Raw genomic sequence first — 25061 nt, 5'->3', positions numbered from 1 at the left:
CCTTAGGAAATACTTGCTAGGAGCATCTCTCTAGGTCATAGCTGGCAGCATGTACTGACTGACATATACCAGGGTACACACTAGAGAGTTTGTATCAATTAGTGAACAAATGGATGGAAATAAAATTAATCACGTAACTATGGGTCTATCCAAGTTTACTTCTATGCAAATTGCAACATCAAACTGATATATTACTAGAAAATATGAATATATTTGTATCAAGTTTTCCTACCCCTCTATTTTCTGACATAAATAAGAATAATGGGACATAACAAAAATCAGGTATCCAACCTACTAGGCAGCACAACCGGAGCTTTTATCCTGCCTTCCTGGCTGCTGGCCAAAAAATGATATGCTCAGTTTTCTTAGTGACCCAGGTAGGTGGGGTGGCCAGGAGGTAATTTTTTTTTTCTAAAGGTCAGTATAATTGGAAGATTAAGAAAAAGTTGCTGACAATTGTTGGTGGTGTTTCGTTCTCTGTCGAAATATTTAATTTTGATTGTGTTTGGTTGGGACTTTTCTGTGGTTAAGTTTTTTTTTTTTTTTAAAGATTTATTTATTTATTTATACAAGAACCAGGGTACAGGCCAGATGTGCGGGAGGGTGAGAGGATTCACCAGAGACAGAGTGGGGAACAGAACAGGCAGACTGATGAAATACACTGCTGAGGGGAGCAGTGGGCACAACAGGAGAGGTCTGCTGCGCCATGTGGGACCCTTGCCAGCCGGCAGGAATCGAACCCGTGCTGCAGAGGCTGCGGACAGCTTCACAGTGTGGTGCTCAACCGCCTGTGGCACTCAACCGCCTGCGCCACCAGGGGAGGCCCTATGGTTAAGTGCTCCAGAACTTCTGCTTCCCAAAGCGCAAAGCTCAGGCCACTGACTTTGTTACATAGATTTCAGAGAACAAAATAGATAAAGCCAGCCTGTCTCAGCCAACATTTGCATCGTCCAAAACAATTTAACCACACAATCAAAAATGTATACCGCATGAGCATGTTTTTCTGCAAATGTTTATTTGGAAAAACTTTTAAAGAAATTTAAAAGACTGTGGCAAATTCTTCAGGTGAAAAAAGAGCTAACAGTCACTATGGAAACCAAAATACAGGCAACAAGGAGCAAAATCAGACCTACACGACAATATTTTGAATGCTTCTCTTGTTCTTCTTCTTTCTTCAGTAAGGTGTCGAAACCAGGTGTGTACATGTCTCCCAACCAAAACCGCAGTTCATTAGGATTTTCCTGAAAGAAAATTACATGGAGAATAGTGATTGATCAATGTGACAAACTAATTGATTTGCAGAACAAGACACCGTCAGAGGTGCTGTGAGCTCACATGTCAAGGCTCACATGAGCGTGGCGAGGCGTCCCTGAACTGCTCAAACACGAAGCCTCTGCCTCTTGGCTGCCCAGCAGTCCCTGCAGCTCCTAGCTGTGAGTGGGCATGAGAATTCAGAGAGTGACAGGACTTCTGTTTGAGGGTCAGAAAGATAAGAATGTTTCTGTAATGTTTTAGCCAATTTAATGTTTCTTACATCTCAATAAGTAGTCAGACTAGTGAGCTGAAATTAAATTTATATTCCTTGCTTTAAAAAAGTCCTGGGGCCTCCCCTGGTGGCGCAGTGGTTGAGCACTGGGCTGCAAAGCTGCCCTCAGCCTCTGCAGTGCCGGTTCGATCCCCAGCTGCCAGGGAGGGTCCCACATGGCACGACAGATCTCTCCTGCCGTGCCCACTGCTCACCTCAGCAGTGTATTTCGTCTCTCTGCCTGTTCTGTTCCCACTCTGGCTCTGATGAGTTTTCTCACCCTCCCGTGCTTCTGACTGCCCAGTGCTTGTATAAATAAATGGATAGGTCTTTAAAAAAAAGAAAAAAAAAAGTCTTAGAGGTTTAATTTTGTCTTCATGGTAGATATAAACATGTTTGCCGAGATTTTCCATAAATCCATAAGCTACGAATCCAGAGACCCTTCCATGCTTGTCAATCTGTGTGTTTTATTTTTTGGTTTTTTCTGGAGCCACCAGCATGTTCGGTGTGCAGAAACCTGGTGCTCTTTGTTCCCTTCAAGAATGGACCCAGTAGATCCTCCCCTGTAACAGCTCCTACTCCCTGTGACTTTGTCCCACCAGTCTCATCTTCCTTTCAACCCTACAGAATTATATTCAATTCAACCTGATTACCTAGTGTTCAGTAACTCATTTGTGAACTCTACTGTCCACACTTAAAAAAATATATATCTTATTATCTTTTGCTGTGTTTCAGTGCTGAAGATTCAGTGTCTATACCTGGCAGGTACCAAGCACACAAGAAATTTATAGTTAATGCCAAACCTCTGTTTTTACTAACTCAGTTCAGCCATCATCATTTCTCAGCTTTTTTTGAACTATATATATTTTTACATCATTTTTCATTTTTATACAATGTATCCATTTTCATCTTCATTATAGTCCCCATAAAATTCCCACCACCCTTGTTTTGATCCTACTCCCTTCTCCCACCTTATAGTGTGTCTCTGGTTTATAGTTGCCTGTTGGTTTTGATTTTTACTTTATTATAATTAGTCTTTTTCCTGATCCCTTATTTGGGTTTCGATGATTGTGGTGGCTTGAAACCAAGCTGCCAGCCCTGTATCAGCCTCTCTAGTGTCAGTGTACTTAATATCAGCTAGTGAGGACAGTACCCCTTTTCTGTCATGCTGCTACTAGCTTCAACTTCTCTACTCTTAGACAAACTGAAACATTAAACTAAAATTTGGATACCTGTGCTGAAGGATAGATGAATTAAAAATCCTTGGTGGCCTCATTATTGTCCTTCCTATTATTAGTGTCCTAATCAGAGACCTGCACTGTGCAAGTCTTATGCCTCCATTGTCCAATAAGAATTTCCATAGTGGAGACTATCTTCTTATGTTCTGCTTATAATTTGGTAACTACATATGGGTTTTTCCCTCCATGTTCTTTCTTATTTATGAACTCTCAGAACTGTAGAAAAAATGGGAGTGGTAAAAGACACTCGGAACTTCTTTATCTCATAAATGTTACCTAATTTTCAAAAAAATAAGTTAGGGGATGTCTTAGGAAATATAGATAAGGGATAGTGACTAAACTTTCCTTTTAGTCTTATTTTTTTCGTTTTCTGTTATTTAAACTGTAGCACCAACAAAGCTGGACTTACTCTTTCAACCGACTCTCTAACTTTCTTGCATTATTGCCTTTTTTTCTTGTTGCTCCTGACAGAAGGGCCTCCCCACTCCCACTAACCATCTGTATCTTTTGGAATTCTACATATTCTTTAAGCCCATTCTTTAAGCCCAGATTAATTTTCTCATGAAGGATTTTTATAATTCAGTGTAAGTGTACTTTTCTGAGTCTTTGCAAAGTGTTTTCTACTGTTACAGTGCCTATCCTCTCCTACCTTGTTCTGTCGTCATTGTTAATTTGCTCAGTTAGATGAGCTTTTTGAGTGTAGAGACAGTAATATTAATCTCTATTTTCCCCTTGTCTTTGATGTAAACAACAAACGGAAGAAAAGTGGCTCAACATCCAATCGAGAAATGTGTGTGAAATAAATTGATACTGAAGAGGAAATACACTGGCTCTACTAGGAGATTAAGATACTTCGGACACTGGATAACAAGAGAGTTCACAGAGTGCACATTTGCAGTTTTAAAAAGTGAAAGGCTTTCAGGGACATAGTGCTGTCGCCTTCAAAACAAAGAATGTTCAGGTGCTTAAGGCTCAGAACAGATATACATTGTTAAGTGAAAGGTACTTGGTAAATGCCAGGCTTCCCTGCCCCTAGGGCAGGCAGAGGCAAGTCAAGGCTGGGTAGGAATCCCATCCACTCAGAAAAGAGAGTGCCACTCTCCCTGCTTTTCAGGTATTACTAGATCAACGTGGTGGGTGACAATCCAGGGAGGGGATGTTGAAGGGGAAGAAAGAAAACCTTAATTTGGGTTTAAGTTGGGTGAATGAGTTCATTGCATGCTTTTCCTCTGTTGAAATGTTTTTGTTTTGCTTTGTTACTGAAACACAGGAAAACATCCAAAATGTAAATCTACAATTTTAAATCACTGAGTGAGCTTGAAATAAAATGATCGTGATGAGAACTGCTTTACACAATGCCTAAGACTGAGCATAACAGTATTTGCAAATAAATGTAGGACACAGAATTCTTAACTCTTCAGCACATAAGTGGTCACAAAACTGTACGTAACCTGGGAAATTATTTCTCAAATCCATTTCCCTCCCAGCAAAACTTCTCATTAGTGTCAGTCATTTCTACATAGATGTCAGTTGATGAAATTATGGGACTCAAAACAAAGCAAAAAAATAAATACTGACTGGAGGGAAAAATGAAAGCCAGAGAACTCAATGACTTGAAATCTGGGGATTTTTAAGTCTGGAGAAGAGTGCCTGTCCTCTCAATATCCAACTTCTTTAGGATTATTTAACTTGTCTCTCTCATCAGTTGAAGGAATTGTTTCTTTATATTGACTACCTTCAGATGCCCAGAGAGGTTTGTGTGTAGGGAATGCTTATCATATTCTTCAATGGTCCATGAAGGATTCTTTTTTCTTTCTTCTTCCAAACTTATGTCATCGTAGAGTGGGTTATTCTTCAGAACTGATGACAGGGATGGGTGTCGGCTGTCTGCAGCAGTGGTGCCCTCTGCACTGGATCCCCTCTTTCTTTGAGGAGTAATATTCTTCTCTTCTCTCTGATAGGAGGCATAGAGACAAGGCTTCTTTTACCAGTAGGCCACTGATGACAGAATGCGATATGAAATAACCATACCTGACAATTTTCCAATACTGCTTAGAAATCCAACATATTGAGATAATGAATGAGGAAAGGATTGTAGATCTAGCTTGACCTAGAACTGAATAATCATTAAAATGTTACAACTACAGAGAAAGAATACTGTTCTTTAATTAAATATTAAATTTCTGAACTTAAAAAAACTGACTTGCACTGAGATTTAATAACATTTTACTTCTCTGTATGTGGCATTTTGTGACTAATAAAACAATGTTTAACATTGCTATATTAATCCAGCAAGATTAATTTATAGATACTATTTATAGATATTATATATCAAGATTATTTTATAGATATGCTTTGGCTTTCATGAATACTCTCTTGGGACTCCTATCTCAGAACATTTTGCTATCAGGACTAACAGGATTGCATTTCTAAATGTGCCTATAGACCAGCTGACTATTAGCTAGGTATAATATTGATTTTCATATATTTCAAAACATTTTATTGAAGTTAAATTCACACAGAAAAATGCATGTGTCATAAAAGTGTAGCAGACACAAAAAAATTCAAACCAAGTAAATCTAAGATTCCAAGACATGGAACATTATTAATATGCCTAAGGCTTCCTTCTAGTCTACTATCCCTACCCCACCCAAGGATAAACTAGTATCCAAAATTTAACAATGTAGGTTAATTTGTTTTCATTTTATATTTTATATAGAGTCAATGTATGGTTTTCTGTCTCTGGTTGACCTTCAGATTTTTGCTTTTCTTATGACTACAGAACTATCATAAGGGTAGAAAAAGGTTTAATTAAAAATTTTCCAGTGGCCATATAAAATGAGAAGAAATAAAAAGCTTATAGAATAATACCTCACTTACCATGGAGCATCAAGGAAAAGGAATTCTACATACGTTGATTTTGAGAAAATTTGAGTTTAACCCATAAAAGCTAGTAGTATTTCATTAATTTATAGAAATTATTCAGTAAATGTATTTCACATATTTTATCCTTTCTGAACAACTTTCAATACAATTAATATTCCTCTGAATTATATTCATGATTATAAATACTGTTACCCTCACCTGTTGGGGTATAAAAGTCACATTAAGCATGTATTTATGTAAGCTAAACTATAAGCTAATATTAATAGTTTTATTCTGAAATGGCTGGTGAAAACCATTCATAGTCTGTATACACCTGAAGTTTCTTTAATTTTTTTAAAGATTTATTTATATAAGCACTAGGTACAGTCAGAAGCGTGGGAGGGTGAGAGAATTCACCAGAGCCAAAGTGGGGAACAGAACAGGCAGACTGATGAAATACACTGCTGAGGGGAGCAGCGGATGCGACAGGAGAGGTCTGTGCGCCATGTGGGACCCTCGCAGGCGGCCAGGGATTGAACCGGCACTGCAGAGGCTGCAGGCAGTTTCACAGCCCAGTTCTCAACAGCTGCACCACCAGGGGAGGCCCTATGATACTTAATTTTTCCATGATATAATAAAAAAAAATCTAGAGTATTTTTCTTTAAGATAGATTATCTCACAAAAAATGTTTCTCAATTAAGGGAAAGCAATTTGATTTAAAATTTAGATCATTTCAACTTAGCATAATTCTGACTTTTTTTCTCTAATGCTCGACATCTTTGATCATCTTTGAAGAAGGATAATTCTTCAGACACTGACGAATTTGTTTTGTCAGTTTTCTTGCTTGCTAGGCTGTTCTTTGAACTTCTTAAATAAAGAAATTATTCTTATTTAAAGAATATATAGTTTAAGGATTAAGAAAAAAAACTGTACTACAATGCATGAAGGCCTTGAAAAACCAATACATGAAATATAAAAAAAAGTCAGAACTCTAGTCTAAAATGAACACCAAGCTATGTTCTTGGAAGTTTTAAGTCTTATCCTAGAGCAAGGTGCCATTTTTATATGGAATGTCAGTTTCATGTCTGAGGGATGTGTGAAGGGTAAGTTAATAAAACAATTTGAAGAATTTGGTAGATTAAAAGTAATTATCATGGTTCAGTTTCATTTTATTTTGATAAATAATAATTCCATTATTTTAGTAAATAGACTAAAATAACTTAAAATTATTTCATGAAAGTAACATCTAGCTTTCTTAACCCATTATTCTTTATAAACTTTAGACATTATGCCATTTATGCATAAGTAAACCATCATTCAATAAAGTGAATGAAATAGATACATACAGGCAAACGAAACTGAGACCATACAATTAATAGTCCAGTGAAAAAGGAATATCTGAGAAATGTACTTCAGAAAGAATACAGCTGTTACTAGAAGGAAAGGTTAAGATACAAGAAGGAATGATGGACAAATAAGAAAGAAAACTGTTAGGTATATGAATATGTTTAGAACTTATAAGTATTGAACCACTGATTTCTTTGGTAAGATAGAAATAAAAATCACTGAGTTTTAGAATAAGCAACTAAAGCACTGGACAGTAACACATTAAATGGATATTTTTGATTAGGACTTTAAGATATTTTAAATATTCTTTGAGATATTAAGATATCTTTAGGATATTTTAAGAAATCACAATTAGAGTATAGAGATATTAATAAAAGTAGGAAAAAAAGCTTCTTTCAGTAGAGCAGTAGAAAAAACAAAGGAAAGTTGATCAATCTGTAAAATAAGAAAAATGAGGGCCTCCCCGGTGGCGCAGCAGTTGAGCGCTGGGTTGCAAGGCTGTCCGCGGCCTCTGCAGCACCGGTTCGATCCCCGGCTGCTCCCCAGCCACCGGAGGAGGGTCCCACATGGCGTACAGACCTCTCCTGCCGTCCGCTGCTCCCCTCAGCAGTGTACTTTGGTCCTTCTGCCTGCTCTGCTCCCCACTCTGGCTCTGGTGAATTCTCTCACCCTCCCGCACTTCTGACTGTACCCAGTGCATGTATAAACAAACAAACAAATAAATAAATAAAACATGCCTCTATAAAAAAAAAAGAAGAATATAAAAAAAATAAGAAAAATGAAACAAAGACTGTAGGTGGAAACCTCAGAAAAGTGAAAAAATTTAGAAATAATCACAATTCATGTAAACAGAGTAAACCACCTATTTAAATGACAATGGTCAGGGCACCTTTTAAAATTAAATTCAATTACATTTATCAGAGAGATACCTAAAATTTAGAGTAAAAGAACATGAACATCAGCACAGGCAAACACAAACAAATGAGAGCTGGGTGTTGTGAATGATCAAATGCTTACTAATCTTTTTCCCCTCCTGGCCACAGAGGATTCGATCTTTTCAATCTATCTTTAAGTTTATTGGGTCAAATCTTTTCTAGCTTATTCTGTGTGGTCAAGTAAAGGCGACCTGGCTTCTCGCTCCTGAACTCTTGCACATGATTACTGGCTCACTTTTCCTCGCTTTCAGTTTTTGTGTTTCTATAAGCAAGGGTTCTGGGATGACAGAGCTACAAGATGATAGAACTTGAAGCCCTAAGTTACTGCTTGGAAAAGAACTTCCCCCAATCCCCATTGCCGTCCTCAGACATTTTGCGAGCAAGATTTTGTTCTTTTTACTTATTGTTAGCCTGTGAGTGTATTTGTCATCACAGCACACCCCAGCCTACCTTCCCTAATAGAGAAAGTGATATATAATAATTCCACAGAGAGGTGGTATTAGCTTAGCAGTTAAGAAGTAGAAAGCAACAACATATCAGAAGCTGGAATGATTGTTCATTTCACAAAGTCAAAAATAATTGTTTTGTGTCATCTATGGCTACTTGGAGTTCAGTCACCTTTAGTTTTAGGGGAGATACTTATAAATAATCAGAGCCTTTTTGTACATATGATGATATTAAAAGTATCCGAGTATTAGTCTAATGCAAGAAAGAGTTGAGATGAGAGAAAGAACTGGACATTTTGCAAGAAGTAAAAAAGGAGTAAGAGTCTAGAAATTTGCCTTCTATTGTGGAAAATTTGCCTCTTTCTAGATCCACACACTAAGACACAGAATACTTTAAAAAAAAAAAAAAAAGACATTGCGCAAAAAGGTTATTAAAATTTCTTAGCTGAATGAAATGACTCAGGGTAAAGATGATGATAAGGGTGTGGTTTCATAACTTTTAATGAACATTGACCTCAGGTAATATTAAGTCTAGGCCTAAAAGCTTTTGATTATTTCAGTTAAGAAACAAACAAAATAGGGCCTCCCCGGTGGCGCAGTGGTTGAGCGCTGGGTTGCGAAGCTGCCCGCAGCCTCTGCAGCGCCAGTTGGATCCCCTGCTGGCGGGCAAGGGTCCCACATGGCGCGCAGACCTCTCCTGCCACCCGCTGCTCCCCTGAGCAGTGTACTTCGCTCCTTCTGCCTGCTCTGCTCCCTGCTCTGGCTCTAGTGAATTCTCTCACCCTCCCCCACTTCTGACTGTACCCAGTGCTTGTATAAATAAATAAATATTTAAAAAAAAAGATACAATAACTCCAGGCCTCCAAATCAAAGTGTACAAGTAAGCTTTGAAGCTTATACAGTCCTGAAAGAGGGCCTGCTACTGAGGTGACCGTAGAGTGTGAGGAATGGGTTACTTCCTGGAGGGTGGAACCAGGACATACATAACAGTGCTTCAGAGGGGAGAGGGGTCTTTGGCAAAGCTGAATTGGGGTTTAATCCATCTTCCCAAACTACGGGCAAGGGCCCACACAAGTTTTTTCCAGTGGGATCTCAGACTTTGGAGTAGTGACTGCTGTGTCTTTCATTCTTGCCACTCATCGGGGAAGAACTTACTGTAGTAACCCTGTTCATAGACCAACTAAGTTTTTATGGAAGGAGGAATGTGCTAAATGTCTTGACTGGTTCATCTCCGGACTGGTACCTCTAGGGGGAAAGTGAATCCAGTGTGTGTGGAAAGATGACAATGGAGAGCATCAATAGTGTTGAAAATGATGTCTTTGAAAAGGCCGGTAAACACATTGAAAACATCTCAGGCAGTGTTGCTCATGTGTGTTAGAAATGTGAAGGTGACATGAGAAAAGACTTAATAGGTTAATAATACAAGTAATAGAATAATCTGAACAGTTGTAGCAACTTACACGTCATTCAACATTTCCCCAAACAATTTACCAATTGTAATTAAGAAAAAATAGAAAATGTTAGTAAACCTGTGTTAATTTGACTAATAGAATCAATCATGTAAAATCTGCACAAACTACACACAAATTTAAGAATACCAGCATGAGAGTTTTGCAGTCAACTTTTGCCAGACCTTCTTATAACAGATCATTTCTGTCTTAGTCACATTCTTCCAGGAAATAGGAAAGCAAGGGATACTTCCCAAGTCATTTTAAGAAGTTGCTATAAACTCTTGACAAGAGCAGTAAATAAGAGAATAGTAATTTAATTATAGGCCAGTTCCTCTTATAAACAGTTGTAGACATAATTTATAAAATCCTTCTAAATAGAATCCTACAACGTGTATAAATTACACACATCAGGACAAGACAGGTTTATATTAGAAGAGGATATTTTACCAGGAGGAAAGTTTAACATTAGAAGATAAATACAATTGACCACATTAACAGGAAAAAAAATAGAATTTTGTAATAGATTCAGAAAATACTGAAACCTGTTTAAGTAGTCCCCACCAAAGTAACTTGCCTTCTTTGCCAGATACACAGGTCACCTATTAAGTAGGACAGAGTACAAGCAGGTATTTCTTGATTCTACTGTATTTATACTTACATTCTTTCACTAGAGAAATAAAGGTTCACAATAAATTTCAGTGTGCGATGAACAAGCTTTCACCAAAATTTCATGTTTATGGTCATTAAAATAATTGAGCAATGTATTAGATCAGGGCTTTTGGAATTGTATTCCAAACATTTCAGGCCATTGATATCTTAATAAAAATGAAGTAATGAAAGGGGAAAGCTAGTTTTTTAAGCACAAATGACAAAATTGTTTGGGCTTTCAGAAATTGTGGTAGCCTTTCCCCTGCCGCTCCCCCCCCCCCCTTTAGCACTTATACTTCGGAATCTTTTCCAACTTTTTTTTTTTTTGCCATTTTATTTTTTTAATTTTTTTAATTTATTTTAAAATTTTTTTTTTATTTTTATATTCCCCATACAATTGTGACCCCCTTATTTTGACCCCAATCCCTCCCCTCCCCGCCCCCCACCCCCCATAGAGTGTCTCTGGTTCATAGCTGTTTGTTGATTTTGATTTTTACTTTCTTATAGTTATTCTTTTTCCTGGTCCCTTATTTAAGTTTTCTAGATTCCTGCTATGAGTGAGACCATCCGGTATTTTGCTTTTTCTTTCTGGCTTATTTTGCTGAGCATGATCCCTTCCAGCTTATCTTTTTGTTTGATATTTTCCTTGCTTCTGTCATGTCTGTTTCTAAACCTGTGAGCTGGAGCAAAAGGCCCAGTGTGAGAGGCTGCTCTTTCTTTCATTTACACAGTGTCATTTATTTCGTTTACTTCCTAGTTACCTTTCCTTACTTTTTTTTTTAAGTTGTATGACTATCTCTTCCCTTTAAATCTTTTTTTTTTTAATATTTTTTTTTATACAAGAACCGGAGTACAGGCCAGATGTGTGGGAGGGGGAGAGGATTCACCGGAGACTGAGCGGGGAACAGAACAGGCAGACTGACAAAATACACTGCCAAGGGGAGCAGTGGGCGAGACAGGAGAGGTCTGCTGCGCCATGTGGGTTAGCTCCCTGGCCACCCAGGGATCAAATTCATGCTGCAGTGGCTGCTGATAATTTCATAGCGCTGACATGTTTAACACCCTTGCGCCACCAGGGAGGCCCCTTGTTTTGTTTTTTATCACTGTATTTTTCTTAGCTGAACACATATGCATGCCTTCTCTAAAAGTGTTTCTGTTTCCAGCACTCTATTTACTATTTTAAAATAGAACAGTCCTGAATGTATAACAATCTCCCACTTTTAGGTTTATATTTGAGGAAATGGTATAGGACTTTTCAGACACTTAAATTATTGTCTAAGAAGTGGACTGAGGAGCATAACAAATACCAGAACTTCTATTCAGTTCCCAAAATCATCAGTGGAGTCAGAAATTTAACCTTGCAGTTGTGCTGCAGGAACTAAGATCCAAGTCTTTTTTTTTTTTTTTTTAAATATATTTATTTATTTATACAAGCACTGGGTACAGTCAGAAGCGCGGGAGAGAATTCACCAGAGCCAGAGCAGGGAGCAGAGCAGGCAGAAGGACCGAAGTACACTGCTGAGGGAAGCAGCGGGCGGCAGGAGAGGTCTGCGCGCCATGTGGGACCCTCCTCCAGTGGCCGGGGAGCAGCCGGGGATCGAACTGGCGCTGCAGAGGCTGCCGGCAGCTTCGCAACCCAGCGCTCAATCGCTGCACCACTGGGGAGGCCCTAAGATCCAAGTCTTGTCCTACCATAGTGCTCCCTGAGGATACTTAAATACCTCTGGAACTTAGACTTGTATAAAAGACACCAGGCTTGTGATAACAGCTTGTGCCAGAATCCAGGGTCCTGGTTTCATAGAGAGGAACTGGGAGATAAGGATCATGTGATGTTTAGGTCAATGAAGGCTCAGTGAATGTTGTCTGAGATTTAAAATTTCATCCTGAAAATTTCCTATTTAAATTTATTTTCTATCCAATGAATATGTCACTTGCCCATTTTAAGATCAGGAAGAGAAAAAAATGCTTATTGACATATTGCAATCTAAAGTAAGTGAATGTCATTGTTGTTATTCATAATTTCTGCCAGGCCTACCCAGCTACCTGAATTTGCAGTTGATTTACTCCCCCCAATCCTGCGTTATTTCAATAGTAAATTGACCTATATTCAGTCATTTAGCATTTCTTTGTAGGATAAAAGGATAAGTCAAGGTTATTTGTCATTTACAGTTAATTAGTAATAACATACTCGATAACAAAGACAGTCTTTACCTCCTTAGTTTTTCTGGAATTGCTATTTCAGATCATCAAGACCTGGTGAAAACCATGCCTTTTAAAAACCTGTGTCTCTCTTAGGTTTTTTTTTTTTTTTTTTTTTTTTTTTTTTTTTTTTTTTTTTTGGCATTTATTTATTTATTTATTTATTTTTTTAAATAAATTTTATTGTTATATTCCCCATACAATTGCAGCCCCCCCATTCTGACCCCAATCCCTCCCCTCCCGCCCCCCTAAAAGTGTCTCTGGTTCATAGTTTTTTGTTGATTTTGATTTTCACTATCTTATAGTTATTCATTTTCCTGGTCCCTTATTTAAGTTTTCTAGATTCCTGCTATGAGTGAGACCATCCGGTATTTTTCTTTTTCTTTTTGGCTTATTTCGCTGAGCATGATCCCTTCCAGCGCCATCCATGTTGCTGCAAATTGCATGTGTTTATCTTTTTTGAATGCTGAGTAATATTCCATGGTATATATGTACCACATCTTCTTGATCCAGTCATCTATTTTTGGGCATTTGGGTTGTTTCCAAAGCTTAGCTATTGTAAACAGTGCTGCTATAAACATAGGGGTGCAGGTGCTCTTTGGAATTGATGTTTCTGTGTCCTTTGGGTAAATACCTAGGAGTGGAATTGCTGGATCATATGGAAGCTCTATGTTTAGTAGGTCCAGAAATCTCCACACAGCTTTCCACAGTGGTTGGACCAGTTTGCACTCCCACCAACAGTGCAGAAGAGTTCCTTTTTCTCCACACCCTCGCCAACATTTGTTGTTGCTAGTTTTTTTAATATGTGCCATTCTCACTGGTGTAAGATGGTATCTCATGGTAGTTTTGATTTGCATTTCCCTGATGACAAGTGATGTTGAACATTTTTTCATATGCCTGTTGGCCATTTGCATTTCCTCTTCAGAGAAGTTTCTTTTAAGCTCTTCTGCCCATTTTTTGACTGGATTATTTTCTTTGTTGTTGTTGAGTCTCATCAGCTCTTTGCAGATTTTTGTGATCAGTCCTTTATCATTAGTGTTGGGTGCAAAAATGTTCTCCCAATTGGTGGGGTTTCTCTTTGTTTTTGTTATTGTCTCTTTTGCTGTGCAAAAGCTCTTTAATTTGATGTAGTCCCAGCTGTTTATCTTTGCCTTCACTATCACTGCTTTGGGTGATGTGTCTGTAAAGATGTCTTTGATGTGCAAATCACGTAGTGTTTCGCCTATATTTCCTTCTATATATTTTATGGTTTCAGGTCTTATGTCTAGTTCTTTAATCCATTTTGAGTTGATTTTTGTGTATGGTGTGAGGTGGTGGTCAAGCTTCATTCTTTTGCATGTAGCGACCCAGTTTTCCCAGCACCATTTATTGAACAAACTTTCTTTGCTCCAATGCATATTCTTTGCTCCTTTGTCAAAGATTAGTTGACCATAAATCTGTGGGTTTATTTCTGGATTTTCTATTCGATTCCATTGGTCTGTATGTCTGTTCTTGTTCCAATACCATGCAGTTTTGATGATTATGGCTTTGTAGTATAGTTTGAAGTCTGGGAGTCTGATGCCTCCATTCCCTTCTTTTTTTTTCAGGAGAGCTTTGGCTATTCGGGGTTTTTTGTGATTCCATATGAATTTCATCAATAATTGTTCTATTTCTTTGAAGAATGACATTGAAATTTTGATTGGAATAGCATTGAATCTGTATATTGCTTTTGGAAGGATGGCCATTTTAATAATGTTTATTCTTCCAATCCATGAGCAGGGGATGTCTCTCCATTTCTTTGTGTCTTCTTCTATTTCTTTTAACAGTGTTTTATAGTTTTCTTTGTATAGGTCCTTTACCTCTTTTGTTAGATTTATTCCCAAATATTTGATTTTTTTTGTTTCAATAACAAAAGGGATGGTCTTTTTGATTTCTTCTTCTTCAGATTTATTGTTTGTGTATAGGAAGGCTACTGACTTTTGCGTGTTGATTTTGTATCCTGCCACTTTACTGAACTGATTGATGAGTTGAATTAGCTTTTCTGTGGAGTTTTTGGGGTTCTCTATGTATAATATCATATCGTCTGCAAATAGTGATAGTTTGACTTCTTCTTTTCCTATTTGGATTCCTTGGATGTCTTTCTCTTGTCTTATTGCCCTGGCTAGGACTTCCAGTATTATATTGAAAAGCAGTGGTGAGAGTGGACAGCCTTGTCTTGTTCCAGATCTTAATGGAATTGCTTTCAGCTTTTCACCATTGAGAATGATACTGGCTGTTGGCTTGTCATAGATGGCCTTTATGATGTTGAGGTATGTTCCTTGTATCCCAAGAATTTCAAGGGCTTTTATCATGAATGGGTGTTGCACTTTGTCGAAAGCTTTCTCAGCATCTATTGATATTATCATATGGTTTTTATATTTCTTTTTGTTGATGTGTTGGATAACATTGATTGATTTTCGGATGTTAAACCATCCTTGTGTCCCTGGAATGAATCCAACTTGGTCGTGGTGAATTATCTTATGGATACATTGTTGGATTCTGATAGCTAAAATTTTATTGAGGATTTTTGCATCAGTGTTCATTAGGGAGATTGGCCTGTAGTTTTCCTTTTTTGTGTTGTCCTTGTTCGGTTTTGGTATTAGTGTAATGTTGGCTTCATAAAACGTGTTTGGTATTGTCCCTTCCTTCTCAATTTTTTGGAAGAGTTTGTGAAGGATAGGCACTAATTCGTCTCTGAATGTTTGGTAGAATTCATTTGTAAATCCATCAGGTCCTGGGCTTTTGTTTTTGGGGAGGTTTTTTATTACCATTTCAATTTCGCTAATTGTAATTGGTCTGTTTAGGTGTTCTATTTCTTCTTTATCTAGCTTTGGGTGATTGTAGAGTTGTAGGAATTTGTCCATCTCCTCTAGATTGTTGAACTTGTTTCCATATAACTGTTCATAGTAGTTACTGATTATTCTTTTGATTTCTGCTGTGTCCGTTGTGATTTCTCCTCTTTCATTGATGATCCTGTTTATTTGTGCTTTCTCCCTTTTTTCCTTTGTGAGCCTGGCTAGGGGTTTGTCTATTTTATTGATTTTTTCAAAGAACCAGCTCTTGGTTTCATTGATCTTTTGGATTGTTTTTTTAGTTTCAATTTCATTTATTTCTGCTTTGGTTTTTATTATTTCTTTTCTTCTACTGGTTTTGGGGTTTTTTTGTTGTTCTTTTTCTAGATCTTTGAGCTTCGAGATTAGGTTGTTTCTTTGCGTTCTTTCTTGTTTCTTGATGTGAGCTTCTATTGCTATATATTTTCCTCTTATTACTGCTTTTGCTGCATCCCATACATTTAGGATATTGGTGTCCTCCTTGTCGTTCAATTCAAAAAATTTTTTAATTTCTTCTTTGATCTCCTCATTAGTCCAATGGTCTTCCAGTAGTGTGGTTTTTAATCTCCATGAGGTAGGAAAGTTCCTTGCCTTCTTTTTATGGTTTATTTCTAGTTTGATGCCTTCATGGTCAGAAAAGATGGTTGATATGATTTCAATCTTGGTGTATCTGTTGATGTTTGTCTTGTGCCCCAGTATGTGATCGATCCTGGAGAATGATCCGTGTGCGCTTGAGAAAAATGTGTACTCCGTTTTTTTGGGGTTTAGTGTTCTATAGATGTCTGTTAAGCCCAATTGCTCTAGGTCCTTATTTAGAGCTTTAGTTTCTTTACTTATTTTTTGTCTTGTTGATCTATCCATTGTTGATAGTGGTGTGTTGAAGTCTCCCACTACGTATGTGTTTTCTCTGATGTCTGTTTTCAGAGAGGACAACAGTTGTCTGATATATTTTGGTGCTCCTTCGTTTGGTGAGTATATGTTAATGAGTGTTATTTCTTCTTGAAGTATTGTCCCCTTGATCATAATGTAGTGACCCTTGGGGTCTCTTTTTATCTTTTTGAGTTTGAAATCTGTTTTATCTGATATAAGTATAGCTGTTCCTGCTTTCTTTTTTGGTCCATTTGCTTGTAGGATTGTTTTCCATCCTTTAACTTTGAGCCTATTTTTATCTTTTGTAGCTAAATGTGTTTCCTGGAGACAGCAAAAGGTTGGGTTTTGTTTCTTAATCCAGGCTGCAACTCTGTGTCTTTTTATTGAAGAGTTTAGTCCATTTACATTCAGAGTTATTATTGATATGTTAACATCTGTATTTGCCATTGTGTTTGTCTTTCCTTTGATTTTATTTATTTATTCTTTTAATAACTTTTTTTTTTTGGCCTTCTTTCATTGTTATTCGTCCCTCTGAGGTTCTGGCTTTAGGACTCCTTGTAGTATTTTTTGGAGTGGGGGTTTAGTTGCAATGAAATTCCGGAGTTTCTGTTTGTCTGGAAAGGTCCATATTCTTTCTTCAAAGAGGAAGGAGAGCTTTGCGGGATAGAGTATTCTTGGTTGGCATCTGTTTTCTTGGAGTCTGTTGACTATGTCCCTCCACTCTCTCCTTGCCCGTAGTGTTTCTTCGGAGAAGTCTGATGTCAGCCTGATTGGTTTTCCTTTGAATGTTATCTGTTTCTTCCCTCTTGCCAGCTTCATTATTTTTTCCTTGTCCTGGATTCTTGGGAGCTTTACTATTATGTGTCTTGCTGTATTTTTCCTTTCGTCGTGGAAGTTTGGTGTTCTTCTTGCTTCTTGTATATCAATTTTCAGCTCCTTCTTCACATTTGGGAAGTTCTCTTCAATTATCTCTTTGAATATTTTCTCTGTTCCTACATCTCTCTCCTCTCCTTCTGGTATTCCTATAACTCTTATATTTCCTTTCCTCATGGAGTCAGATAGTTCCCGAAGTCTTTCTTCGTTCTTTTTCCTTCGTACTTCTCTTTCCTTTTCTGTTTTGGTTCTTTTTATTTCTATGTCTTCAAGATTACTTATTCGTTCTTCCATTTCATCTATTCTGCTTTCATTGCTTTTCCCAGAATTCTTTAGTTCTTCCATTAATTCTTTGATCTCCTGCATTTCTTTTACTTCCCTCTTTAGGGACTCAATTTCTTTCTTCTGACCATTGTTTTCCCTCTCTAGGGACTCAATTGCATTCTTCTGATCGTTGATTATTTTTCCCTTATCATTGTTTTCCTTTATGACTTCTGTTAGTTTTTTAATCACGGCAATTTTAAATTCTCTTTCTGGAAGGCTCAGAAATTCTTCCAAGTTATTGTCTTTGCAATCTGGGGGCTGGCTTTCTTTTTGTGGTGTGCTTTTTCTCTGGAGAGTTGCTAGGTTGCGTGTGGTTCTTCTCTTCCCTACTGTCTGTTTTCTAATTTGCCGTATGCGTTGGGACACTGTGTAGTTGGGACTGGCCGGCATCTTGGGTGGGCTTCTCTGTTCCCCTCTGGTTCTTCCAGGAGTCATCTGTCAGTTTCAAGCAGTCTTTACTGGAGAAAGGTCCCTGTTCTAAAATGCCAATGTAGGGACACACTCCCCTGTGCGCCTGGTCTGCCCCGGCGGTGGGTTCCTGCTCCCCTCTGGGCTTGGACTGCAGGCCAGGGGGGGTCTGGCGTGGGCGAACTTCCCCCGCTCACCTCTGGCTCCTGAGGAAGCCTTCTGCAGGTAGTCTTTACTGAAGAAATGTCCCTGTTCTAAAATGGTGATGTGGGACACACTCCCTGCGTGTCTGGTCTCAGGCACACTCTTCTGCGCACCTGGTCTGCCCCGGCTGTGGGTGCTCGCTCTCCCTGTGGGCTCAGACTACTTGTTCGGAAGGGGCCCGGTGTGGGCAAACTCCCCAGCTGGCCACTAGCTCCTTCAGGAGCCTCTGCTGGCTTCAAGTCGCTAGGTGGTGCCAGAGATCTCTCCTAGAGCCCTTGGGGAGCTGATTTTCCACCCCGTGGGACAGGGAGCAGAGCGGGGATGGTAGGGTACACCTCAACGGCTTTGGGGTGCTGTGTCTGCCTTGTGCCCCACCGTCGTGGGGAACCCACGCCCCTAATTTCGTGCCCCGGGTCTCTGTTCCAAAGCCCTCAGTTCCAGGACGCGGGCTGTAGCCCAGATCAGTGGGGCGGGAATGGCGCCTTTTGAATCCTGCTCCCCTGCCTGGGCGCCTTGTTCCTGCTCACTCAGGATGGGCCTCCGCCGTCTCCCCCTAATTTCGTGCCCGGGTCTCAGTTCCAAAGCCCTCAGTTCCAGGATGCGGGCTGTAGCCCAGATCAGTGGCGCGGGAATGGCGCCTTTTGAGTCCAGCTCCCTTGCCTGGGCGCCTTGTTCCTGCTCACTCAGGGAGGGCCTCCGCAGTCTTCCCCTAATTTCGTGCCCCGGGTCTCAGTTCCAAAGCCCTCAGTTCCAGGACGCAGGCTGTAGCCCAGATCAGTGGCGCGGGAATGGCGCCTTTTGAATCCCGCTCCCTTGCCTGGGCGCCTTGTTCCTGCTCACTCAGGGAGGGCCTCCGCCGTCTCCCCCTAATTTCGTGCCCCGGGTCTCAGTTCCAAAGCCCTCAGTTCCAGGACGCGGGCTGTAGCCCAGATCAGTGGCGCGGGAATGGCGCCTTTTGAATCCAGCTCCCTTGCCTGGGCGCCTTGTTCCTGCTCACTCAGGGAGGGCCTCCGCAGTCTCCCCCTAATTTCGTGCCCCGGGTCTCAGTTCCAAAGCCCTCAGTTCCAGGACGCGGGCTGTAGCCCAGATCAGTGGCGCGGGAATGGCGCCTTTTGAATCCTGCTCCCCTGCCTGGGCGCCTTGTTCCTGCTCACTCAGGGAGGGCCTCCGCCGTCTCCCCGCAAGCCTAGGTCACAGGCGCGGGGACCTGGGCAGCTGCGATCCGGTTCGGATCCGCGCCGCTTTCCGCACGCAACCTTACCGGGCGGCCGGGGCTGTGTGCTGGTGCTGGTCTCCTCCTGGGGGGCGTGGCTCTCTTTAATGGTGCCTGGAGCTCACCTCCGCGGCGGATCCTGCAGGGTTCGCCTCTCCCGTTCACGGGGTGTGGTGGCTGCAATAGTTCCTTTCCACTCACAGTCCCACTTGCTGCGTCCGTTTTTCTTGTTGGCCGTTTTGGTTTGCTGTTTCCCTCCTCTCTGCCGGTCGGAGAGTGCCGACTTTGTGGGCGGGGGAGGGGAGCAGGGTTCTGCGCTTCCCTCCCTTCTCGTCCTCTTTTATGGCAACTTTCTTCTTCGGGCAGTTTGCTGGAGTCGTCCGTTTATCTTCCGTGTCCCAGTTCTCACTGGGACCTGCCGCTTTTCCTCCCTATTAACTTTTTTTAATGGGAGATCTTACTCGCAGCGTCTCCTCGCCGCCATGTTGCTCCGCCCCCCCCCTCTCTTAGGTTTAAGGAGAGCATTAAACAGAGCTTGAAACTGAAGATTCACAAGCAGGAAATAGGTCAGCTCCAGTATCAAGCAAAAGATATTAGATCATTGTGTTCCAACGTCAAAGGAATTTATTGGATGTTGTCTTAGACTAAATTTCATAGCATAGGAGGGCCAAGGTTTTCTGAACTGATTTTTTGATTCATTTTATTCCATGATATAAACAAATAATAAAAACGGAGGAATTTCATTACATTTAAAGTTAAACAAAACAGGAGAAACAACAAAAAAAGGTGTTGGATGAGTGGAGGGATTTTGAGGTAACAAAAGGGAAGGATGCAAAATATTTTAAAAGTCAGTTGTCCTCCATAGGCTGTTTTACAAAGGAAATAAATTAAAACCCGCATAGGTGGAGGAAACACTTACATAATCACGCAAGTGTACTTGATTTTTGAATGATCTCATGATAAAGGTCCCTAGGAGACTGCAACCACACCATCAAGGAGTCACTTAACACCAGGATTCATGAGTAGCAACTGTTTCTTAAAAGAAAACAAATTTCTGTTCAGGGAATTAGAACCACTCCAAAGGATTTAATAACTTGCAAGGGTTTGTAGGTCAGTCACATCTGTTCTGAAATGAAATGCTTCTTCCTGTTTCTAAATTGACTAACCCTTAACCCCAGTAGCCCTCATGTCTTAAAAAAAAAGATGATTCCGGCCTCCGCGAGCACTGGGGCGTCCCGAGGTGAGCGCGGGCTGTGTCCCGGGAGGCCGGGCTCAGGCAGCGTGTGGTGGGCTCTGGCCAGGAGACTCCCGGACCCCGGGCAGCTGCCTCCGTCCTCTGTGCTGGACCCCAGCGCCTCTGCCAGCGCCGCTCCAGAGCCCTCGCGGGTCTATGAGAGCAGCGACAATGGATGAATCTCTGGTCACAACCTCAGGAGATTTTTTAAGTGTGATATGAAACCACTGCCATCCATGGAGGGCCTGGAAAGATCTTAGAATGTTGGCAGGTAGCATTTTTAATAACGAATGTCATATGTCCTTGGGCAGCTTATAAGAGCAAGGAAGGCAAACAGAGTTGTTACTGATGGGAGAAGAGACAGTGGTACTAGAAGACACTTACGAGCTAAGAAATATCTGGAGGATATGGAGAGATAAATCACTGCACCTTCCAAGATGATTCTGAACAACCACACAAACTATTCTTTAATGCCCAGAAATGTATGGCTTCTTCTACTTAATCCATTTCTTCTATACAACGTGAAGAAAACAAGTGCAAAGGATAGACTAAGATCATGGACTACAGGTGCTTTGCTGGTTTCTAAATTCCTGCTATGAGTGAGACCATCCAGTGTTTTCGTCTTCTTTCTGGCTTATTTCGCTGAGCATGATCCCTTCCAGCGCCATCCATGTTGCTGCAAATGGCATGAGTTTATCTTTTTTGAATGCTGAGTAATATTCCATGGTGTATATGCACCACGTCTTCTTGATCCAGTCATCTATTTTGGGGCATTTGGGTTGTTTCCCTATCTTAGCTGTTGTAAATATTGCTGCTGTGAACAGGGGTGCAGGTGCCCTTTTGAATTGATGTTTCTGTGTCCTTAGGGTTAATACCTAGGAGTGGAATTGCTGGATCCTATGGAAGCTCTATGTTTGGTGAGTTGAGGAATCTCCACGCAGCTCTCCATGGTGGCTGGACCGGTTTGCGCTCCCACCGGCAGTGCAGGAGAGTTCCTTTTTCTCCACACCCTCGCCAACATTTGTTGTTGCTAGTTTTTTTTAACATGTGCCATTCTCACTGGTGTGAGATGGTGTCTGATGGTAGTTTTGATTTGCATTTCCCTTATGACAAGTGATGTTGAACATTTTTTCATGTGCCTGGTGGCCATTTGCATTTCCTCTTTGGAGAGGTTCCTTTTTATCTCTTCTGCCCATTTTGTGACTGGATTATTTACTTTGTTTTTTTGAGTCTCTTCAGCTCGCTAAGAGCATTCATTATTCTATGAGGACATCAGAAGTCTGCAGACTTAAATCTCTAGAAACTTCTAAATACTGATTTCACACACGATCATCACCAAAGAAATCTTTCAGGATCAGTACAATCCTGATTACTTTCTGAACTGTGTAGGTTTTTCTTCTGATTCATCAATGAAAACTACTTGTTTTAGACTTGAAAAATCCCCATACTTTGCCCCCTCTTGTCACGGATGAAGACATGGAGGTGCTGCTGAAAGCCATCTTCCCTCAGCGCCCAGGGGCCCTAGGAGGAGACAGTGATGATCGCTGAGGGAAGGGCAGGGCAGCCATAGTCTCTTCTGACTTGCTGGAGAAGCAGCTGTCAGTAGTTCTCCTGAAGCCTCCTAATAAAGGTTAAAGGCTCCATTTAACTAAGCCCCTGGCGGGGCCTCCAGGATGGCCTAGGGGTTAGGCTCAGCGCTCTCACCGCTGCGGCCAGGGAGCTACCCTCAAGGAGCGTGGGAGTTAGACCCCAGAAGGGGGCCTGGAGCTAGAGCGCATGTGGTGCAGCAGAGGGTCTCTTCTCTCTGTGCCTGCTGCTCAGCTATGCTCTGTGCTTCAGATCGCCCCTCCTCCCCCCTCGCCCCGCCCCTCCACTAAGTCTTCCTAATAAAATCTAACACCTAGATACTCCTGTGCCTTCAGTCGTGATTAACAACTACCATGCCACTAAACACCCCTCCTCCGTATGTAAAGTATCTATTCTATACCATTTGTCCTTTCCCTATACTGTCAGCCTTAATATTCTCATACAAATCATAAACATACTATATGAGTTCTCAAAAAAAAAAAAAAAAAAGATTCCTACTTCATTCATGGTGCGATAGTTAGGGCTCTTATATTCATCCCAGCACATGGAACTCATTACAGTTTTATTCGAAAGAAGAGAGTAAAAAAGTCTGTTGTGTTTGAAGTCTGTTTGGTATGTCTCCTCCACACAGACACCTGTGCAAAGTAAAAGTATCTGAAATAACAGCCAGCACCTTTCCAAGGTGGAGGGTTCCCTGTCTCAGATTTCCCTCAATCATCAGGTTTCCATTGTCCTTCTATTGTCTGCATCGTCTTTGTGTAAAATGAAAGGGAAGCCATCTAAATGAGGCAGAAGCAAGGTTCTCTGGATATCTCAGGCTGTGTCTGAGGCCTCAGTGTAAGCTTTTGATATCTTGAGCTTAGCCTATGCTTAAGCTTAAGCAAAAGACAGAGATAGAAACCCCAGAACCTTATTTGCATATGTTACCACTGGTTAGAAAAATTCTGAAGGAAAGGACTAAAGTGAAGGGTAGGCAAAATCTAAAATGAGGGCAGGGTGGGAAGCTAATGCTTGAAAGCAAGTGAACAGTTGGAGAATTCACATACTTAATGAAGAGATCCGGAGCAGGTCTCTTTAGTGGAGACAACCTTTTCTGGATAGCAAGAGTGAGTAGCTTCCTTGTGCTCTATACCCATAGCTTTCCTTTTGCACAGAGAATCATGGCAGATCATGAGAAAGCAACGAGCCTCCACTCATTTCTGTGCTCCCAGACCTTACCTGCGAGTAGACGAGGTTTTGCCAGTGTTGTGCCACAGGGTAATTCCCACCCGGAAACCTCGCCAGGCTTGTTTGAAGAAGCACAGAATTCCTCATTAAAGACTTGACCTCGAGCTGCAGAAATTTGTCAGGATGGTTGTTGTTTGGCAAAACAGAGAGATCCATGTCTTCCTTCCTCTGTGGTGGAAAACAGAGACAGGCAGCTACACTCCTGTCAGACTTATTCATTATTAATGAACTCAAGGATGCTCTGACTGGCATCTGAAACCAGGTCTCTCAGTTGCACTCAGAAGCCACTCTCAGAATGACATAACAATACTCAAGAGCAAAGCAGCACCCCAGTTTCCCTTTCACACAGAAACACGTTTACTAGTGCTCAAATTAGAGAGATGGGGCTAGACTCAGACAATTTAGAAGGATGCCAAAATTAGGTATGTGTAACACTGAATGTTTCCCCATACAGAGGATAAAAACTGTCAGAATTTCAGTGTCGGTGTCCATAATTTGGAGCTCAGGAAACATTTCCCTGCTGGCAGATTTTACCAAGTTGTCCTCTCTGAACATTACTGAGCTAAACACAGCTGACCTAGCCCTGCAGTCTCCCATATTATAGACAGCATCTTGTTTCTTTTCGTGTTTTCACTCCTGGAGTCTCAGCCTCGTGGGAAACCTAACCTTGACAACCTGGGTTGTCAGCCTTGTTCTGGGCAAGGAAATGGCAAGAATTTGCTATCTAGTTTCTTACAGTGATTAAGTGTCCTAATGGACGGCCTTGACCCACTCACTGTCTGAGTATGTTACTTGCTATTTAAATTCTTAGGATATGTTTTTTGGTATTCGCACAGTGCATTTGGAACCAAAGCATAACATGACTGCTGGGTTGGGACAGTGTACTGCCCTAAGTGAACCCATCTGCTGTTCTGACAGCCACAGTGGGAGTAAGGCTATGAACAATGGATTAAGCCAGGAAGTGGTGAGAACTTTAATGGAGATAAGTTTTCTCACTCTAAGTCACTCTGCCTTAGGTGACCCATACTTCTCAGTGGGGAAGTGGATTTCCATGCAGAGAAGGAGGAAACCTTTCCACTTGTGAGAAGGTGAAAGACAAACATAAGCAGTTTGTAAAAGACATAGCTTGTTAGGTTTACATCTCTATAGGCCCATCAGAGTCCGCAGGAAGATTTCTCTTCCAGGGGTAAAGGGTTACATGTGGAATATATCAGCACCACATTTCAGAAGAGGGTCATATAGCTCACAAGAATCAGCAGCCAGGATGCACTTGAAACAAGCAAGGCTCTTGAGAATACTTACCTTCTTTATAGCAATAACATGAGGGTGCTAAAAAAATCATCTGTCCTACTAACAGATGTAAAACTGGATTGCACAGTTGACAATTTTGTGAGAATTTTTACCCCAAACTGTAAAATAATTGAAATTTTAGCAGTACATTTACTGGAGAAAGAGGCATTTCATCGTAATGACAGTTCATAACAAAGCAGTTAAATCACAGGCATTTCAAGAATCAAGTGTATTTTGTGTATGTGCATGTATTTGGAACTTTCTGGATTTTTCTGGCTGCTGCCAGACTATATCTAATGAACAAATATTTCTCAGGCTATTTTCTTTG

General features: G+C 40.7%; 1 protein-coding gene across 1 annotated transcript; it reads right to left on the bottom strand.

Annotated features, from left to right (window-relative positions):
- Positions 1-1061: 1061 nt before the first annotated feature.
- Positions 1062-23599, bottom strand: MINAR2 (membrane integral NOTCH2 associated receptor 2; the record flags this gene model as incomplete). Its single annotated transcript, XM_084251895.1, has 3 exons — positions 1062-1241; positions 4499-4717; positions 23435-23599. 3 exons carry the CDS (start codon positions 23597-23599, stop codon positions 1062-1064), a joined length of 564 nt encoding a protein of 187 aa, XP_084108021.1.
- Between the last annotated feature and the right edge of the window lie 1462 nt (positions 23600-25061).

This window comes from Talpa europaea, assembly GCF_964194135.1.
Source record: "Talpa europaea genome assembly, chromosome: 13".
Taxonomy (NCBI): domain Eukaryota; kingdom Metazoa; phylum Chordata; class Mammalia; order Eulipotyphla; family Talpidae; genus Talpa; species Talpa europaea.
Note: the sequence above shows the minus strand (reverse complement) of the source record. Positions and strands in the feature narration are given on the sequence as shown.